Source organism: Protopterus annectens, chromosome 7.part1 (genome assembly GCF_019279795.1).
Source record: "Protopterus annectens isolate FY-2018-M chromosome 7.part1, PAN1.0, whole genome shotgun sequence".
NCBI lineage: Eukaryota > Metazoa > Chordata > Ceratodontiformes > Protopteridae > Protopterus > Protopterus annectens.
Window position 1 is genome coordinate 460,497,425 of NC_056740.1, and position 18,927 is coordinate 460,516,351.

Below are 18,927 nucleotides of genomic sequence, written 5' to 3' on the forward strand. Positions count from 1 at the left end.
CTTCAACTACACAACTACCTCAGTTACCTACAACTCACCATTGCCCACAAGCTCATCTTTAAACCTGCCAACTTCCCAGCTCTTGCTATTTCCTTAAAACCTTACATTCCCAACCGCTCACTCCAATCCAAAAATAAAATCTCCTTCAGGTCCACAAACCTGCATGACCTCATGGCCATCTACTGCTGTCCCACTCCTTAGCTAAACAGTGAAACTCTCTCCCCACACACCTACGCAACCTACCTAACCATACAAATTTCAAATCTGAGCTACTCTCTCATCTTTCTTCCAAATGGGAATGCCCTTGCCAAGTTCCAACTTAACCCCCCATTCCACTTTGCACTGACTCATCCAGCTACCTCTACTATTACTTCATCCCACCCAAAACAATCCCTCCACTACCGAAAACTAATTTTCTCTCTAATATCTATTGTACTATACTCTCCAATCTCAAATATACTATTACCCTCTCCTTGCATAATATTTTCCTAACGTACTAATGGCTAGTAGCTATATATTTTGAAATGTTAAACCTACAGTTGAGTTTTTAACAAAAATATTCACTTTATGTAAATATTGAAATTTCTGTATTGAATTATGTCTTTCATTTCTGTAACATTGTGACAAGCCAATTGCAAATTTTATGGAGCTTATCTATAAATGTTTAATTAGCTGTATGAACTATGTCCTTTTGTAACATGTGAAATGTAACTTGCAATTATTGTGGAGCTTTTCTCCCCAGGCCTTCACTGAAAAATGGCTCTTCTTGGCCCAGTGGACTTCCCCGGTCATCAAACTTAAATAAATAAATAAATAATGTGGACAATTGGATGGGAAACTGGAAATTCATCCCTGGTTTGGCACCTATGTCTCTAATGGACACAGGTAACCTGTAAATGGTTCATCTCCCAGGCCCATGCTTGCACTTATCAAGGGTATCAGAACTTGTCAGAGATTTGGGATGCATGGCTAGGTTTAAAAAGGCCCTTGTGGTCATTAGTCTAGTAATCACCTATGAACCTATGACCCTATGAACAATTCAGTTTCACATATTCATTAAAAACAGTTCTGAAAATGTTGTTACCGAGCATTCAAATTTAATACTATTAAATAATGTATTTAAACCTGACAAGACAATCACATCAAACAAATTGCATTATTTTTGTCTAGTGCATTTCTAGCCATTATTATACCAGTCTTCATGGAAACATATGGCCATGCTGTTCTTCCTATGCAGTGCAAATGTAGACAGCAATACCAATGCAGCACATATGCCTTTTAGTGTGGCAGTGACCCCACTATTATGAGTTATCCAACAGCCACTTCTAACAACAGTCGGCTGTTTTTTTTTTAAGCTAATAAAATATGTAGATTTCCCTAAACATCAGAACCATCATCTGTGTTTCCTTCAACATCACTAGAAGTGTCCGTTTCTGAAGAATTGGTCTTTTCTAACCTGTTGAATAAGGTTATCTTTGTTGTTTTCCTAAAGATTGTAAAATCTGCAGGTTTGGCCTAAGATTATGTGTCTGAACTCTTTTCCAAAATGTGAAATATTGTGCTTATATTGCTGGCCGGTACCATGACAATAGCTATTTTTGCAGTCAGTGCTAAGTTTGTAGTTTGAGTCATGAACACATGACATGCGAATTGTTTTCACTCCACTTTCTTTTTCTGGAAATGTGTGAGTCCAATCATACACCTTCAGATATGTGCTACGTCATTCAAAGATTCAAAAGATTCAAAGAAACTTTATTGTCATTTAGCACACAAATGCGGCCTAAACGAAATTACAAATGTCAGCTCACGAGAGAAATGCAGTGCAAATAACATAGATACAGCGGTATCAGAGAATAGCATAAGAAAGAGAATAAAAACACGTATGACATGCAAGCGGTAGTTCACATTACATAAACACATTCAATACCCATTATCCAGTGATAAATAATAAATAAATACCCACCACCACACCCCTTCACTGTTAAGATATAGAATAAATACAGACTAGTGAATAGCAGCTGTTTAGTTACCGTATTGCACTTGTTAACCTTAGACATGACTCAGCATAGCCATCGTATTACATAACAGTCATGTTATGGAAAGCAGACTTCCTCCAGCTGTACAAAGCTATGGCTTCTCACTGCAATGGTGTTTGATTGGCTTTTACTCACAGGAGATTTACTTAAACAAATCAGTAAGTTTTTCATACTTGCTTTTTAATTTTAATTTCAGTATGTGAGTTTGGAAAAATTTGGAGCTAGTTTAGGTTTTACGGATGGTGTCATGTCACACCCCAGAAGACCACAACAATGAATGCATCAGTAATAAAAAACATGACTGCCGCTACAGTGAATGCATCAGTAATAAAAAAAACATGACTGCCGCTACATTAGTGAAACACAAACCTAACAGAGCAGCACTCCCCTTTTAAGGATACTAACTCCATCATTACACAACCATGGAAACAAGGGCAAAGACATGTATATCAAAAGTCTGTACCACTCCCCTGCTATCAAAATACAGTCTGCAAAACATGGAAAACAGAACTCCCATGCTATCAAAATACAGTCTGCAAAACATGGAAAACAGAACTCCCCTGCTATCAAAATACAGTCTGCAAAACATGGAAAACAGAACTCCCATGCTATCAAAATACAGTCTGCAAAACATGGAAAACAGAACTCCCCTGCTATCAAAATACAGTCTGCAAAACATTGAAAACAGAACTCCCCTGCTATCAAAATACAGTCTGCAAAACATGGAAAACAGAACTCCCCTGCTATCAAAATACAGTCTGCAAAACATTGAAAACAGAACTCCCCTGCTATCAAAATACAGTCTGCAAAACATTGAAAACAGAACTCCCCTGCTATCAAAATACAGTCTGCAAAACATTGAAAACAGAACTCCCCTGCTATCAAAATACAGTCTGCAAAACATTGAAAACAGAACTCCCCTGCTAGCAAAATACAATCTGCAAAACACTGAAAACAGAACTGCATTATCTGACACCCAGAATGGCAGTGCCCAATGAAAACATAAAAAATACATCATTCTTAAGAACTGTCATTTATCTGAGTACCATAATCCACAGATAATCATGTCACTGATTAAATGACATGCTCTCACAAGAAGTATGCGGGTTCCATTTATGTTGTTGAAAGGGCTGCTCATCGAATGCCCTTTCATTGACACATAAACACCGAACTACCAAAACTTCAAATGACCACATAAGAGAATTTTTTCCCTGGGGAAATAAAAATCACTTGGCCGTCGTTGGGAATTTACCCTTTCCTCCACTGTAGTGTGATATTGGATTTGGAATATTTATTTTGGGAGGTGTGCCCCCCACATTGGGGGGGTATAAGGTGAAGCCCCCAACTTCACAGGGTGTGACAGTTTGTTTTCTTTGTTGTTGGCCAAGCAATTTTTCCCTTGGGAAAAAATTTGCTTATGTGGTCATTTGAAGTTTTGGTAGTTCAGTGTTTACATGTCGATGAAAGGGCGTTCAGTGAACGACCCTTTCAAAAAAGTAATATAGGCCAAAAGTATGCACCCCTTTAGTGGAAGTCCTCATTCATAATCATTTACAGCTTAATATTTTCTTGTGATATAGAAGGCATATAGGGCACTAGCTGGCTTTATGTTATTTGTTCCTCAGTCATGGGATGTTGGAAAATAGCTAAGGAGTAGAAGACAGTAACATTGAAAATATTTTCATTCTGAGCAGGAAAGGTTGGGAGGAGATCTCTGCTGTAGAAGTAGGATTATATCCTCATGGTGGGAAGGTAGAAGCTGTACATATAAACATCAAGCTGAAAATAGCAAAGAACTCTACACTGGTTGTATATACTTAAAACCTGGAAAAAGCAATAAAACAAATTCTAGGCACAACTAACCTGTTTAGTGATACCTCTACCAAATAATTAATTCTGTTTAAAGTTTAAACTGTACCTTGGCTTATAGATTCACAGGTACTTTCTAAGCAATTGATTCATAAGGATCTTTTGATGTCCAGCCATACATTCCCATTAATTTTGTAGCACTTATGTTTTAAGTGCAAAAACCCAGAGACAAGCAGAACGTTTATATATTGCCTCTATCCAGGAGTGAAGTACTTTCTTTATGTAGAGTGAAAGACAATTTCAAAGAAGTGGTGTTCTCAGTGTTACATATCTATCCCTCCACATGTTCTGTTTATGTTGTAAAACAGATCAAAATCCCTTGAGTGTATGTTTATGGCTCTAGTGGACTTATGAATGGGTAAGAATTCTGCTAGGATGGAGTCTGTTCAGGATCTGTACAAGAGGTATAGATCACCCCTCAATATCCTGTATGAAGCCGAGAAGAGGGCTGGAGCAAGGCTTTGAGATGGTCCCCATACTTTTATGATTTAGGTCCTTGATTTTCTTTGTAAGAAAGCATTGTGGCATTCAAGTTTTATTAAATGTTTGGGCAGGTATATGACAAAAGGTCCATTATACGCAATGACAGACCTGATGAGTGGAATCAGCAAACCCACAATAACCCAGAATTACAGTGATAGACTCTTGCTTTCCCACATTGAAATACAGTTTCAACCCACCAATTCTAAATCAGGAAGGAAAAAAACACTTTAGATTTGGATTCTGGCATAATAGCCACTAAACATTCCTGTCTCTGTAAGACTGCCAAATAATTCCAACAGTCATGAGTCAACTATTGTTATAAGGTAAAAATAAAATTCCTTGATGTCCACCAAGGATAACACTTTTAAGGAATTGTAAAAACAAAAGCCCTCCAAATCCACTAAGGATAACAAACCCCTCTATCTCCACTAAGAGTAACACCTTTAAGGAATCGTAAAAACAAAACCCCTCAATCTCCACTAAGGATAACACTTTTAAGGAATCCAAACGAGCTAAATCTGGAAAAAGCAATAAATGTCCTGTCAGTAACAGACTAGGATTTTATGCAGTAAGTTGAAGATATGGACAAAGTTCTAATCATAGTCAACTCCTTTCTAATATAACTTCAGAAAAACAAAGAGGAATTGTAGACTTTGGAGTTAATACCACCATTTAACTTTATTGTGATAAAGTGAGTGCTTTTGTCCTTCAGAAATTGGACAGAAATCCAAAATTTCTGGTGAAGTCTGATTTACTAAGGGTGAAAGTGCTCGATTTATCACAATACAATTCCATGGTGGTATAAGCTCCAAAGTCTTCCCTTCCTCTTTGTTTTTCTGCAGTTTGTTGTCTTTCTTCATTTTTACTATCACTTACAGAAAAATGTGCTCTTCTATGCCAAATGAGAATAAAATGTAACTCCATTCCATAGGTAAACAACTCAGTCTGACAGAGGATGAAAGAAAGGAACATCATTTGGATAAAACATAAAAAACAACAACTCAACTACATAACATGATGCCAAAGAGAGAAAATATCAGAAAAAAAGGCCTCAACAATAATCTTCAAGCCAACAGTTTTAATGCCCCAGTGATTTCTGAAACTCAGTCAACAGAAAATAACACCAGTCCTGGACTTACCAATAGCCCTTGAAATAGCTAGCAAAATTGGTAACTACATTGAATCAGTAGCCAAACAGTTCAATACACAACATCCACATCCTACCCTATGGGCAGCACCCAAAGAACTATTAATATAAAGTTCAACTCACAACCATTAAATACTTCCCCCATGTGGAAAATCGTATCAAAGCTAAAATGATCAGACTTTGAATCAGTGGAGGAGTGATGTCCAATGTCCTTAAAACAACCGTCTCATGTCCTTCATTGCTTACCGTTTGTCCATTTTACTAAATAGAAGAGTAATTGACGGTCACTTCCACCTGAAAGCATGCCGGACTTATCCTGCTGTTCCAATAATATGAAGTCCAAAGGCTGAGAATTTCAGGTCACATAACATACTAATCATCATCATCAGCCCCCTTTTTCCCATTTTTCTACATGGGGTCGGGGTATTGTGTTAACTGTCACCAACTCTCTCGATTCAGTATCACACTCCTGCCTTCTTCAACACTCATGCCTGACTGTTACAGATCTTCTTTCACACAATCCATCCACCTCTTTGCTGGACATCCTCACTTCCTCTTAACTTCTTCCTGTCTCTCCCAAATCTTTCTCACTAGATTGTCTTCTGCTTTTCTGCACATCTACCCAAGCCACCGTAATCTGTTCTCTTTGATCTTTTCTGCAGTTGGAGCTACTTTGGCTTCTGCTCTTATGTCCTCATTTCTTCGTCTGTCCCACAGTGTGCATCCTACCACCTTTCTGAGGCACTTCATTTCCATCATCTCTAGCTTCTTCAACTGTTCTGCCTTTACTGCCGAGGTTTCTGTACCATACATAGTATTGGTCGCACCACTGTCTTGTCCACCTTACTTTTCAACTTCTTTGGCATTCTTCTGTCATAGACTACACTTGATACTCTATGCCAGTTGGCTGCAGCCCCTCTGATTCTAGCTTTGACCTCATCATTCAGACTGCCCTTCTCCTCGACTACCCCTCCCAGATACTTGAAGCTGTTTACCTGTTCCACTATCTTCCCTTCTATTTCTATTCTCAGCTTATTCTGATTTCTCCATTTTGCTTCCATTACCACCATCTTATCTGTGCTTAGTCTCATCCCATGTGCCTTCAGATTTGCATTCCATTCTCCTATCCTTTGCTGAAGTTCTAGCTCAGAGTCTGCCTGTACTACCACATTGTCTACATACAGCAGCTTTGTTGATCCATCCATCCCAATCTGTTTGCTAATGTAGTCCATCACCAGCAGTGGGCTCAGAGCTGAACCCTGATGCGCACCTACTCCCACTAGGAACCCCTCTGTGAGGCTACACAGTTTGTACTTGAGTCATCAGGTCCTTGTACAACACCTGCACTAATTCTACCACTGTTTCTGGGACTTCAAACAACTGCTGTACTGCCCAGGTCAGCTTTCTTCGGACCTTGTCATATGCTTTCTTTAAGTCTAGAAATGCCCATTTGGACTCTCCTCATCTCTAGCTTCATCTCAAGTATCTGTCTCAATGCAAACATCGGGTCAATTTTGATGCATCCTGATCTGAATCCAAACTGCTCATCTCCCACCTTACATTCTACTACTCTGTGTATCCATTTATCAATCACCCTCTCCAGAACTTTCATGCAACGTGATAGGAGTTTGATGCCTCTGTACTGCCCACAGTTGTGGATGTCCCCTTTGTTCTTGTACACTGGCATGAGTATGTTCATTCTCCAGTCATCTGGCTACACCTTTCTCTCCACACTGCTATTAGTACCCTCAGGAGCCATTTCTCCCCTATCTCACCCAGCATCTTTATCATATCTGCTGTGACCTCATCTGAGCCTGCTGCTTTCTCTGACTTTATCTTCCTTAGTGCTGTTCTTACTTCTAGGATGGGCTTCTCTTCTTCTCTCATCATAGGCTGTTTCTGGGGCAATACAGTTTCTGTGGAGTTTTCTTCATTCAGAAGCTGCTGGAAATACTCCTTCCATCTGCCTTTGATGTCCTGTGGACTGGTGAGCAGGTTGTTGCTGGCATCTCTTATGAAAGGTGTCTGACTATCTTTTTTATCTTTCTGTCTTTGCCTTTCAGCCTCATATAGTTTCTTTGTGCCCCTTACTGAGTTACTTAACCAGTAGTCCTTCCTGGCCTGGTCAGTCTTTTCTATCTCCCACTTCTTCCTGCATTCCTCCTTTCTTTTGATGACTTCCTGGACTTCTGCATTCCACTACCAGCTTTCCTTATGCACCTTATTTCCATACCAGGGTCAGCCACATATCTTTTCTGTACTCCTAACACATGCTGTTTTTAGGTGCTGCCATTCTTCTTCAACTCCACCTATTTCCTCCTCTTCTTGGGGTGCTAGAGCCCTGAGTAATTCCTTGAACTGTTGTACTTTCTCTCCAGTCAACTTCCAGGTCTTCAGCCTGGTCTCTGTTGTCCTTAGAGCCTTACTACTTCCAGATGATTGTGGCAGCTAGTGGTTTATGCTGTGGGCTGACTGTTTCACTGGGGATGACTTTGCAGTCATGGATTCTGCCCCAGTGCCTTTTCCTTACTAGGAGGAAGTCTACCTGAGTTGCATGTTGGCTACTCTTGTATTTGATCTTGTGACTTTCTCTCTTTCCGAACCATGTAGAATAACTTTTGCTTCTTTATTCCTGTTGCCCCACCCATGTGGACCCAGGGAGTCCTCATATCTTGTTCTGTCTGTCCCGATATGTGGATTCAAGTCACCCATTATCAACACCAATTCATGTTTTCCTGATTCATCTAGTAGGTCCTGCAACTGCTGTCTGAATGCACTCTTTTCCTCACTATCACAACCCTGCTGTGGGGCACAGGCTGAGATTATGAATACTATCCTATCATTACACTGGAGTCTGATTGCCATGAATCTGTCATTAATTCTGATGATATTCCTTACTGCCTTCTGAAGCATCTCTCTCACCATAATTCCTACATCATTTCTAGCCTGCCCTCCACCTGAGTAGTAGACTCTGGATCCAAAGCCAAGTAGCTTTGCTGCACTGCCCTTCCATCTCATCTCCTGGATACATAGGATGTCCAACCTCCTCCGTATCATCATGTCATCCACTTCCAAGCTGCATCCTGTCAGTGAACCTACATTAAGAGTAGCAATTCTCAGATCATGCTTGGCAGGTTGGTTGGTTTTACATCCAGGTTTCACTCAACAGAGCTATCCCAGGTAACCCAGGCTGGGCAAATAGACACTGGCCACCCAGTAGCTTATTGACCCAGGGATGCTGGGCTTTATGGCGGGCACACACTTGCCAATAGGGACACATATACCCCTCCCACCATTAGCAAGTGTCCCTGGCATGGCTTAGAGTAGGCCAGGTCCTCAACCCACTTATAACCGGTAACTACCCATGCCCATTTTTGGCAACATTAGGCAACATGACCGAATCATAGCCATATTTTACTCTGAATAGCTAGTCCTGCCACGGCATGCAGTCTGTGATCCATGTTCTCCTATCTTGAGGATACTGCGCACCACAGTAGATGCCCAAAGAGGTTGGTCTGTACAACTCTTCCCCTATAGGGCACCATGTAGAGTCAGTACTGCTGTCCACAGCTCCATTTATTGGTGAGTTTGAGATGGAAACACTCAGGATGTTTTTTGTACATGGGAGAAACCGCAGAGACACAGGGAGAACATGCAAACTGCAAACAGACTTTGGTTGGAGGCCAGGATCGAATTTTGTACCTTTTGCATGGGAGGCGAAGACCTTAACCACTAAGCCATCTGGTCTTATCAGACTAATCCTTCTGTACAAAACACTGTAAAAAGCATTAACAATTAACTAACAGCCTTCATGTTTGACAATAACTTGCTCACACTGACACAGTATGAGTTCAGAAGTGACCTCAGTACTTAAACATCTCTCCTTGAACATCAACAAGTAGCCGCAAGCTGAAGCATTGACCAACATACAGCTGCCACAATTCTGGACTTCTTAAATGTATTCTGTATTGTGAACCACCAGATGAATTTTTACTGTCTACAGACCTTAAAACATGCTAGCACTGCTCCAACCTGGTTCAGGTTTTACCTGCAGAACAAAAATCAGGAAATTGCTTGATAAAGTTTCCTCATTATTCACATCCACAGACATACAAACGGAATCACTTTAATTCAATATATAGATGACTTTAAACTAGTGTTAGCAACTAGCAACAGCCAGAGCCAGAACTTCAACCACCCCTCAAAACTGGGTTAATCAAAACAGCCAAATTCTCAGTGAAAATAATATGCAAATTACTCACTTGTTAACCATCATCAAAAAAACAAACTCACTTTCTGGAAGCTGCATTTTGAAAGAAATTATATCTGACACTGAAATTTCACCACACTGGAAGTTTCTTGAAATTACCATCCATAGCAATTTGCCATTAGCTACTGACACCCCAAAGAGAACTCTGTCAAAGTTACTAACAGCTGTATGCAACAAAATATATTCACATGCAATAAATCAATGTTCATATTCTCGCTGATACATTATTCTAAGCAACCTGAACAAGATGTTCATATAGATATAGGTTTATAGATTAGTACTAGACCAACTGCCCTCGTGGGCCATTTTAAGCCTAGCCAGTTACCCCATGTGAGAATCAAACCCTGCACCTTGTGATAACTTAGATGCCCTGATCTAAACAATATGCTGTCCCTATGCACTCCTTCAGAGACCTGAGAATGTGAGATCATACCTTCTTAAAAAATCAACAAAACTAATAAACTCAGTGACTGCAGCCCTAGCATCTCGAAAATAGTTGCAACCAGATGCCTCTACTTATAAATGCAGCCCAACATATTACTTACTTTAAAAATCAATACAAAACTTTGCTTACAAGCCCAACCACATGCAACTTCTGCAAACTCATATAAATCCCTTTGTGTTACTATATGCCCTTTCACGTACCTCACCAAACTCCCATTTTCATGAAATATTTTAATCTGCTTAAAAGTTCTGAATAACTTATCAAACCCTACAGTTTTCTACAAAATGTATATAAGAATGCACATATATGCATATATATATATATATATATATATATATATATATATATATATATATATATATATACACGGGTCCCCTTTAGTTGACCGAACTGACGATTCCCCGACACGCGGAAGACGAAGACCAAACGACCGACAGGTAAGTTTACCGAAAGGGTGATTTGCTGACAGCGGAAAGACCGACAAGGGTAATGTGTGAGCGCGACTCGGTAAGTGTGCGACAGTGACGGAGTTAGGAGTGGTTAGGTAAGTGTGCGATATTGTGGGATTTTGGGTTAGGGTGTGGGAAAGGTGAGTGTGTGTTAGTGTCGGAGTTAGGGTTCGGGTAAGGTAAGTGTGTGATAGTGAGGGACTGTAGTTTAGGGACGGGTTAAGTGAGTTAGGTTTAGAGTGCGGGTAGGGTGAGTGTGCGATAGTGACGGGCTTTATGTTTTTCGGTGGGTTAAGTGAGTTAGGGTTAGGGTGCAGGTAGGTGAAGTGTGTGATAGTGACAGTCTTTAGGTGTAGGGGTGGGTTAAGTGAGTTAGGGTTAGGGTGCAGGTAGGGTGAGTGTGCGATAGTGTCGGACCTTAGGGTTAGGGTTTGGGTTAGGGCTAGTGGCTATGCTATGTAGTGTAATGTGTTGTTTACGTTCAGTGTGTCGGTGTAATGGTGTTCGGTGTTTTGTGTTGTCGGTTTTGAGTGTTGTCGGTTATCTGGTCTCGGTGGTTTGTGTGTCAGCGAACTGGCGTGTCGGTTTTCTAAAGTAGACCCATATACACATATACTCACATAGATAGATAAGATATATATATCTATATATATATATATATATATATATATATATATATATATATATATGTATATATGTATGTATGTATGCATGTATAAGGATTACCTTTCAAATCCTGACCAAAATCCTGAATGTTATTTTCATGAGACAAAAATAACAAAGGTTAAAATCCCGAAACACACATTTTTCCCAGGGCAAGTAAATACTTGCCCAAACTAAAAAGTACACACCTTATCATTTGAAACCCACCTAGGTGGGGGGCTACAGGCTACACCCCCCACAACCCCTAACTATATATATATGTGTATGTATGTATGTATGTATATATATATATATATATATATATATGTATATATATATATATATATATATATATATATATATATATATATATGTATGTATATATATATATATATATATATATATATATATATATATATATATATATATATATATATATCTATATATATATATACATATATATGTGCCAACTCCAAGATCACACTACCATGGGGAAAATGGCATATTTTCCCACAATAGGCAAGTGTTTACTTACCCTAGGAAAAATTTTGTGGCTTGCGATTTTAACTTTCATTATTTTCATCGTGTGAAAACAACTTTCAGGATTTTGGTCTTTCGGGATTTAAAAGGCAATCCACACACATATATGTGTGTGTGTGTGTGTGTGTGTGTGTGTGTGTGTGTGTGTGTGTGTGTGTGTGTGTGTGTGTGTGTGTGTATATATATATATATATATATATATATATATATATATATGTATATATATATATATATATATATATATATATATGTATGATATATGGGAGCACTACGGAATACCGAAATTCTTAATCCCGAGGACCAGAATCTCGAGATTGCAGAATCTCGAACATAGTGAATGGGGATTGCCATACAGTGCAAAACAGGACCTTTGCCATTCACTCCACTGTAGTGCAATCTCAGAGTTTCTATATTTAATTTGCAGGGGTTCTGGGGTTGCAGGGGTGCTTGCCTCGCTGCTTACATGTTAGAATAGTTTCTTATATGTTTTAGTTTTTGTTTTTAAGTTTTGAGATTCCGGTCTTCGGGATTCAGAGTCTCGGGACAGTGGAATTTCGGTATTCCATAGTGATCCCACATTTATATATGTATATATATATATATATATATATATATATATATATATATATATATATATATATATATATATATATATATATATATATATATATACACACACACACACACATATGTATGCAGGTATGTATTTTGCTGTCTCATGTGTATTACAATGAAATTATCATGTGTAGGAAAATGCATCTAGTTAGTGGATGTAGCTAAAAGTGCTTTATATCCTGCACATTTTCTTTAAAACTCTACAGTGAATGATTATTTCTGCTACTGTGTACACACAAATTTACCATCTCTTTAAATGCATTATCAAACTATGTGCTTTCTGTGGGGATTCCACTAAGATTTCTAGGATGGCAAATCTGATAAAGAATGTCTCTTTCGGCTTTTCCCGGTTAGGGGTCACCACAGTGGATCATCGGTCCGCAAACTGATTGGCAGTGGAGTTTTATGGTGTTGAATTACCAGCCTGGTGCCCATCCTTCACAGAAGGAACATACACACACACACACACACACACACACACACACACACACACACACACACACACACACACACACACACACACACACACACACACACACACACACACACACACACACACACACACACACACACCTACCTGCATGTCTTTAAAGCTTACTCAACCACGACTCCACCCAGAAGGTGCTCCAGCCAAGAATTAAACCAAAGAACCTCTTGCTGTGAGGCAACAGTGCTAATCGCTGCACCACAGCGGCTTCTGATAAATGTATAATTTAAAAAAAAAATGTGTTCCGACTCTGTAAGAGAGGGAACATAATTTCAAGATCAAACTCATCAAAGGAAATCACCCCCCCAAGGCTATTATCAGCAAGTAAAGAGTCTGGGGGAGGTAAGTGGGCAAAAGTCAGTGGGTGTAACATGGCAGACAGTCATATGAGAAAACAGTGTAATAATTCAGTTTTTTATGAGGGTAAGTCATCCAGGGAAGGAGACACAGTAACGATGAGGTAGGGGGGCAGGGGAGGGGTAAAGGTGCATCATACTGAGAGTCGAAGAAATTATACTGAGAAACAGACACAAAGCTGTGATACTACAAAACAGCAAGAAATAAAAAAGGTGAAAGTTCTGTCAGACTTACAGTGATGTGTTCATGTTAGACTATTCAAGTCTTTCAATTAAGTATGTTTGTGATTTTTGTTTTAGAGTGGGATTGATTATCGTTTTTGCCGTGATTTATGCACAACTTCTTGCAGCTCACTTCTTCTTCCTGCAAGATAAGGTGAATCCAGAGGACAGTTACAAGCCATTAGCACTGAATAACAGGTGAGTTGCATTTGTTGTAATAAACCATGGTTTATCCCATGCTTACTACCTAAATTATTAGCATAAGACAGCTGTTCTGTGAACTGCAAAAAAGTGGATTAGTGAATCAGCAGTCATGCACAATGGATTTGTTAAAGGATAAAATGGTACACCTTGGGAATCTTATGCAACCCAATAATGAATCACAGAGATAAGGCACATGAGTGGAGAAATATAAAGGTGGCCTACAATTATTTTTGATAACTGCCTATTTAATGTAACCAGAAAGTGATTTAAGGCAATAGGGAAAGATAAATGAAAGATACAAATAGTAGCAAAGAGTAGAAGTGTTAGAAATCAGTATGTAACTTCATGAAGGTTTATAACACCTGCAATGAAAGGGCTCTTTTAAGCCTTTCTTTCTGAAAGAATAAAGAAGTAGAGAAGGAAAAGGATCTGTACATAAAGTTCTAGAAGGAAAGCCAAAGTATTGGTCAGTAGTGTCAATGCTTCTATTACTTTTGTACAATTAGTAACAATGTATAACTGGTTTTGGTAGTGTCAATATTTCTATTACTCTTGTACAATTAGTAACAATGTATAGCTTGTTTTGGTAGTGTCAATGTTTCTATTACTCTTGTACAATTAGTAACAATGTATAACTTGTTTTGGTAGTGTCAATGTTTCTATTACTTTTGTACAATTAGTAACAATGTATAACTGGTTTTGGTAGTGTCAATATTTCTATTACTCTTGTACAATTAGTAACAATGTATAGCTTGTTTTGGTAGTGTCAATGTTTCTATTACTCTTGTACAATTAGTAACAATGTATAACTTGTTTTGGTAGTGTCAATGTTTCTATTACTCTTGTACAATTAGTAACAATGTATAGCTTGTTTTGGTAATGTCAATGTTTCTGTTACTCTTGTACAATTAGTAATAATGTATAACTTGTTTTGGTAGTGTCAATGTTTCTATTACTCTTGTACAATTAGTAACAATGTATAGCTTGTTTTGATAGTGTCAATGTTTCTATTACTCTTGTACAATTAATAACAATGTATAGCTTGTTTTGGTAGTGTCAATGTTTCTATTACTCTTGTACAATTAGTAACAATGTATAGCTTGTTTTGGTAGTGTCAATGTTTCTATTACTCTTGTACAATTAGTAACAATGTATAGCTTGTTTTGGTAGTGTCAATGTTTCTATTACTCTTGTACAATTAGTAACAATGTATAGCTTGTTTTGGTCATGTCAATGTTTCTATTACTCTTGTACAATTAGTAACAATGTATAGCTTGTTTTGGTCATGTCAATGCTTCTATTACTCTTGCACAATTAGTAACAATGTATAACTTGTTTTGGTCATGTCAATGCTTTTATTACTCTTGCACAATTAGTAACAATGTATAACTGGTTTTGGTAGTGTCAATGCTTCTATTACTTTTGTACAATTAATAACAATGTATAACTGGTTTTGGTAGTGTCAATGTTTCTATTACTCTTGTACTATTAGTAACAATGTATAGCTTGTTTTGGTAGTGTCAATGTTTCTACTACTCTTGTACAATTAGTAACAATGTATAGCTTGTTTTGGTTATAATACCAAAATGTAAATAAATGTTTCCTTACTATTTTATCACAAACAACACATATTAATCTAAGATGCTGCATTATAATGCATTTTTGTACTAGTGTCTGTTTGATTTTGTATCTATGAAATATAGTATTTCTAGCAGTCTTTCTTCCCATGCCTCCAATGAAAATGGGATCTTATACTCAGTTCAACTTTCTCAGTTAACCAAAGGCAACAAATAGGTTCATAGGTTCATACTAGGCTATCTGCCCTGAGGCAATTATAAGCCTTGATTGTATACTGTGCCATTTTAAGGTTTAGTTTACTGTGCCTCTGTCTAATAGTGACACGGGAGTAATCCCTGGGACAAACCTATGATCCCCCATCCACCTATCGAGATTCTTCTTGAAGAGATTCAGTGAGGTGTTCTGCCTCACATGAACTGGAATTCTATTCAGACCTCTGGGCTATGAACCTGTCCCTCCAGCAAGTTCTATTTATTTCTGTGCTGAGGTTCAAGTCCCTCGAGCATGTGGCTCTAAGGGATTTAGATTTACTGAGGTGGAGCATGTCCATTAATTCTGGATTTGACATAGCTTTGTATGTCGGACATAGATAGCATAAACGTGCGGTATGCAACTGAGCAGAGCTGGAGTTTTTTTAACTGAGCAGCATATGGCATCTGTTTGAGACCCTTGATCCTCTTGGTGAGATAATTTTGGGGTCTTTCTAATTGCTGCAGGTGTCGGGTAAGGTACATCCCAAGGGCATTGTATTCTATGATGGGCCTGATGAGGGATGAATAAAGGTGATCTAGATGTGAAACCCTTCGTGATGAGGTGGGCTATGTAGAAGGTCTTTCTAACCACTCTGGCAATGTGGTTTTCAAAGGAGAGATTGTTATCAACTTGGGTCCCCAGGTCCCTAATAACTTTCTCTGTACTTAATGGGTTTCCGCCTTTGTGGTAATTTGTGGGCACATTGTTTTTGCCAAAGGGTATGACTATACATTTTTTGGCATTTAGCTTTAAACAATGGTGCTGGCACTATCTGTCTCTGTGAGACCTTTTGAAGGATGTTTGTGTCAGCTGGAGAGTTGATTATGGCCCAGTTTGCAGTCAATTGGTGAGCCATAGTCCTCCCACGTTTGCCTGTACCTCAGAAAAGTATATACTGAACAAGAGTGGTCCCAGGACAGAACCCTGTGGGATGCCACTTGTGACAGTGTGACATGGCTCCAGCAACTCTCACTCTGTGGGTTCTGTCTTTGAGCCAGTTTGCAACCCATCTTGTGACATAGGGGTTTCTATTTAAGCTGGATAGCTTATCTATGATGCCCGAGTTGGGTATTGTGTCAAATGCCTTTGCAATGTCCAGATAGGCTGTGTGGACTACCTTCCCTTCATCTATGGCTTTGGTGACTGTTTTGAAGAAGTCAACCAGGTTCAAAAGGCAGAATCTACCCTTGACAAAGCCAAACTGGGTAGGATCTAGTGTCTGTAGGTCCCCAATATCTTTGTTTATGAGCTCCATGATGATCCTCTCCATAGCCTTGCAGACTAAGCTAGTCAGGCTTATGGGGAGCTCCACCTTTGTGGAGTGGGACCACTGTTGCTATGCACGCCATTCTGTGGCATATCCTGTAGTGAGGCTGAGAATGTATAGTTCTTGGAGTTCATGTAGGCCGCAACCTGGGACGCCATCTGGTTCCATGGAAGCAGTGTTTTTTGCTTTGGAGAGGGCAGCCCTCACTTGTGCATCAGAGCTGCTTGGGAGGCAGCCCTCTGCTGGGATAGATACTTGCTCTTTTGGGGGAGGGTGGAGAAGTTTGCACTGAACCTGTCTGGCAGGATATTGGCAATGTCTGTGGGTTCAGTGTATTTTTTGTCGTTTAGAATCAACTCAGAACAAGTCTGGGAGTTACATCCCAGGTTTCTAACATAACTGAAAAAAGCCTTACGATTGTCTTTGGTGTCCTGTGCAATTTTTCTCTCGAAACTGGCCTTGGAGGATTTTATGAGGGATCGTAATTTTTTGCTAGTACTGATCAGAGATGCCTTCCCTATTAGGGATTTTGCTCTATCATGTAGTAGCTTCCTCCTTCTGTTGTACAGTTTATTTATGGCAGGGGCCCACCAGACTAGACGCCTGCCTTTGGATGATTGGGTCTTGGTTTTGTTTGGGATAGCATGATCCATGCATTCCTGGAGATGTCCGTAGAATGCGTTTATATAGGATTCTGCAGTTTGGGCCATAGTTTCCACTGGCCGGATTCCACTTCAGTTTTGAGAAGTGAGAAGTTCGCTTTTGAGAAGTTTTTCACTGTGGCTTTGTGGGCAGGGGGTGGGGTCGGGATGTGGACATACAGTGAAATTAATTTATGGTCTGATCGTACCAATGAGGGATATACTTCTGGTGTGGAGCATAGAGTCCCCATGTTGGTAATGATCAGGTCTAGTATGTTGTCCCCTCTTGTGGGAGTGTTGACTAGTTGTTCCATAGCATTTCAGTTTCTAATTTCCAGGAACCTTTGGGCTAAGGTGCTGGGGCTTGAGTAGTGCTCCCAGTCAATGTTTGGGTAGTTGAAGTCACCCAATATAATGGTGTTTGGAGAGATCTTCATGTTCTCCAATGTTGTCAGGAAAGCCAAGTGGGATTCCTGACTTTGAGAGGGTGGTCTGTAGGATGCTATAAACTGAAAAGCAGTCTTGCCCACTGTTAGTTGCACATGGATGGTCTCCGATGCAATGCCACTAACCTGGAGGTGTGGATATCCTTGATAAATATGGAAACTCCCCTCCTTTTGTGGTTCGGTCCAGGTTTTGGGGCATGATATGAGGTATAGCCTGGTAGTGCTGGGGTGCTCTCTGGAGCCTTGAATCAGGTTTCTGTCACTGCACAGATATCAATGTTCTCCATACTGAGGAGAGCTTTGAGTCGTGCATCTTGAGGTTAAGACTTCTGGCGTTTAGCAGCATTACCCATAGTTTCTTGTTCCTTGTGCTGTCTATGGGGTGGGTTTGACTTTTGAGCCTTGCCTAAAGAAAGGCACTATGGGGTGGCAAGAGCCTTTGCCAATATCAATGGTGACAGGTGCAAGCTGTCCTAAGCGAAGCAACGTGGCTTGTTGAGCATGTCATCCCAGGCTGACAGACACTGGATCCCCTTTGAATGACACCAAAATTTTAGCCAATTGTTAAAATCTATAATTTTGTCTTTGTACTGTGGCATCATTCTAGGTGAGGGTAAGATGCTGCTCAAGGTCAGGGTCATACCAGCCTGGGCTACATGATTAGAGAGCTCCTCTATGTCTCTTTTCATGTAGTGCAGGGAGGTACGTCTCAGGTCATTCACACCAGCATGTACAATGACCGAGTCATATTTGTATTTGCTTTGGAGTGACCTGAGTGCTTGCGTTATGTGGCGGATCCTAGCACCTGACAGGCAGCTCACCATGACCTTCTCTTTATTCAGCCTGGTGAGCGGGACGTCAGTGTGTCTGACAATAGAGTCACTTATTACAAGAGTATCAGGTGTGTTATTCAGCCTTAAGGGCTGTGGCTGACACTGACTTTGTGGGCTATGTGTTGTCGTGTTTTATTTGCTTGGA

At 39.6% G+C, this 18,927-nt stretch overlaps 1 protein-coding gene across 1 annotated transcript in view; it reads left to right on the forward strand.

Moving 5' to 3' along the window:
* The window catches only part of LOC122807828 (stimulated by retinoic acid gene 6 protein-like), a gene marked incomplete in the record, with an annotated part of 2,062,125 nt that overhangs the window by 1,778,068 nt on the left and 265,130 nt on the right, over window positions 1–18,927 (forward strand). Inside the window, 1 exon segment of the mRNA XM_044078921.1 lies at window positions 13,640–13,759. Within this exon segment, the coding sequence (XP_043934856.1) occupies window positions 13,640–13,759 (120 nt within the window).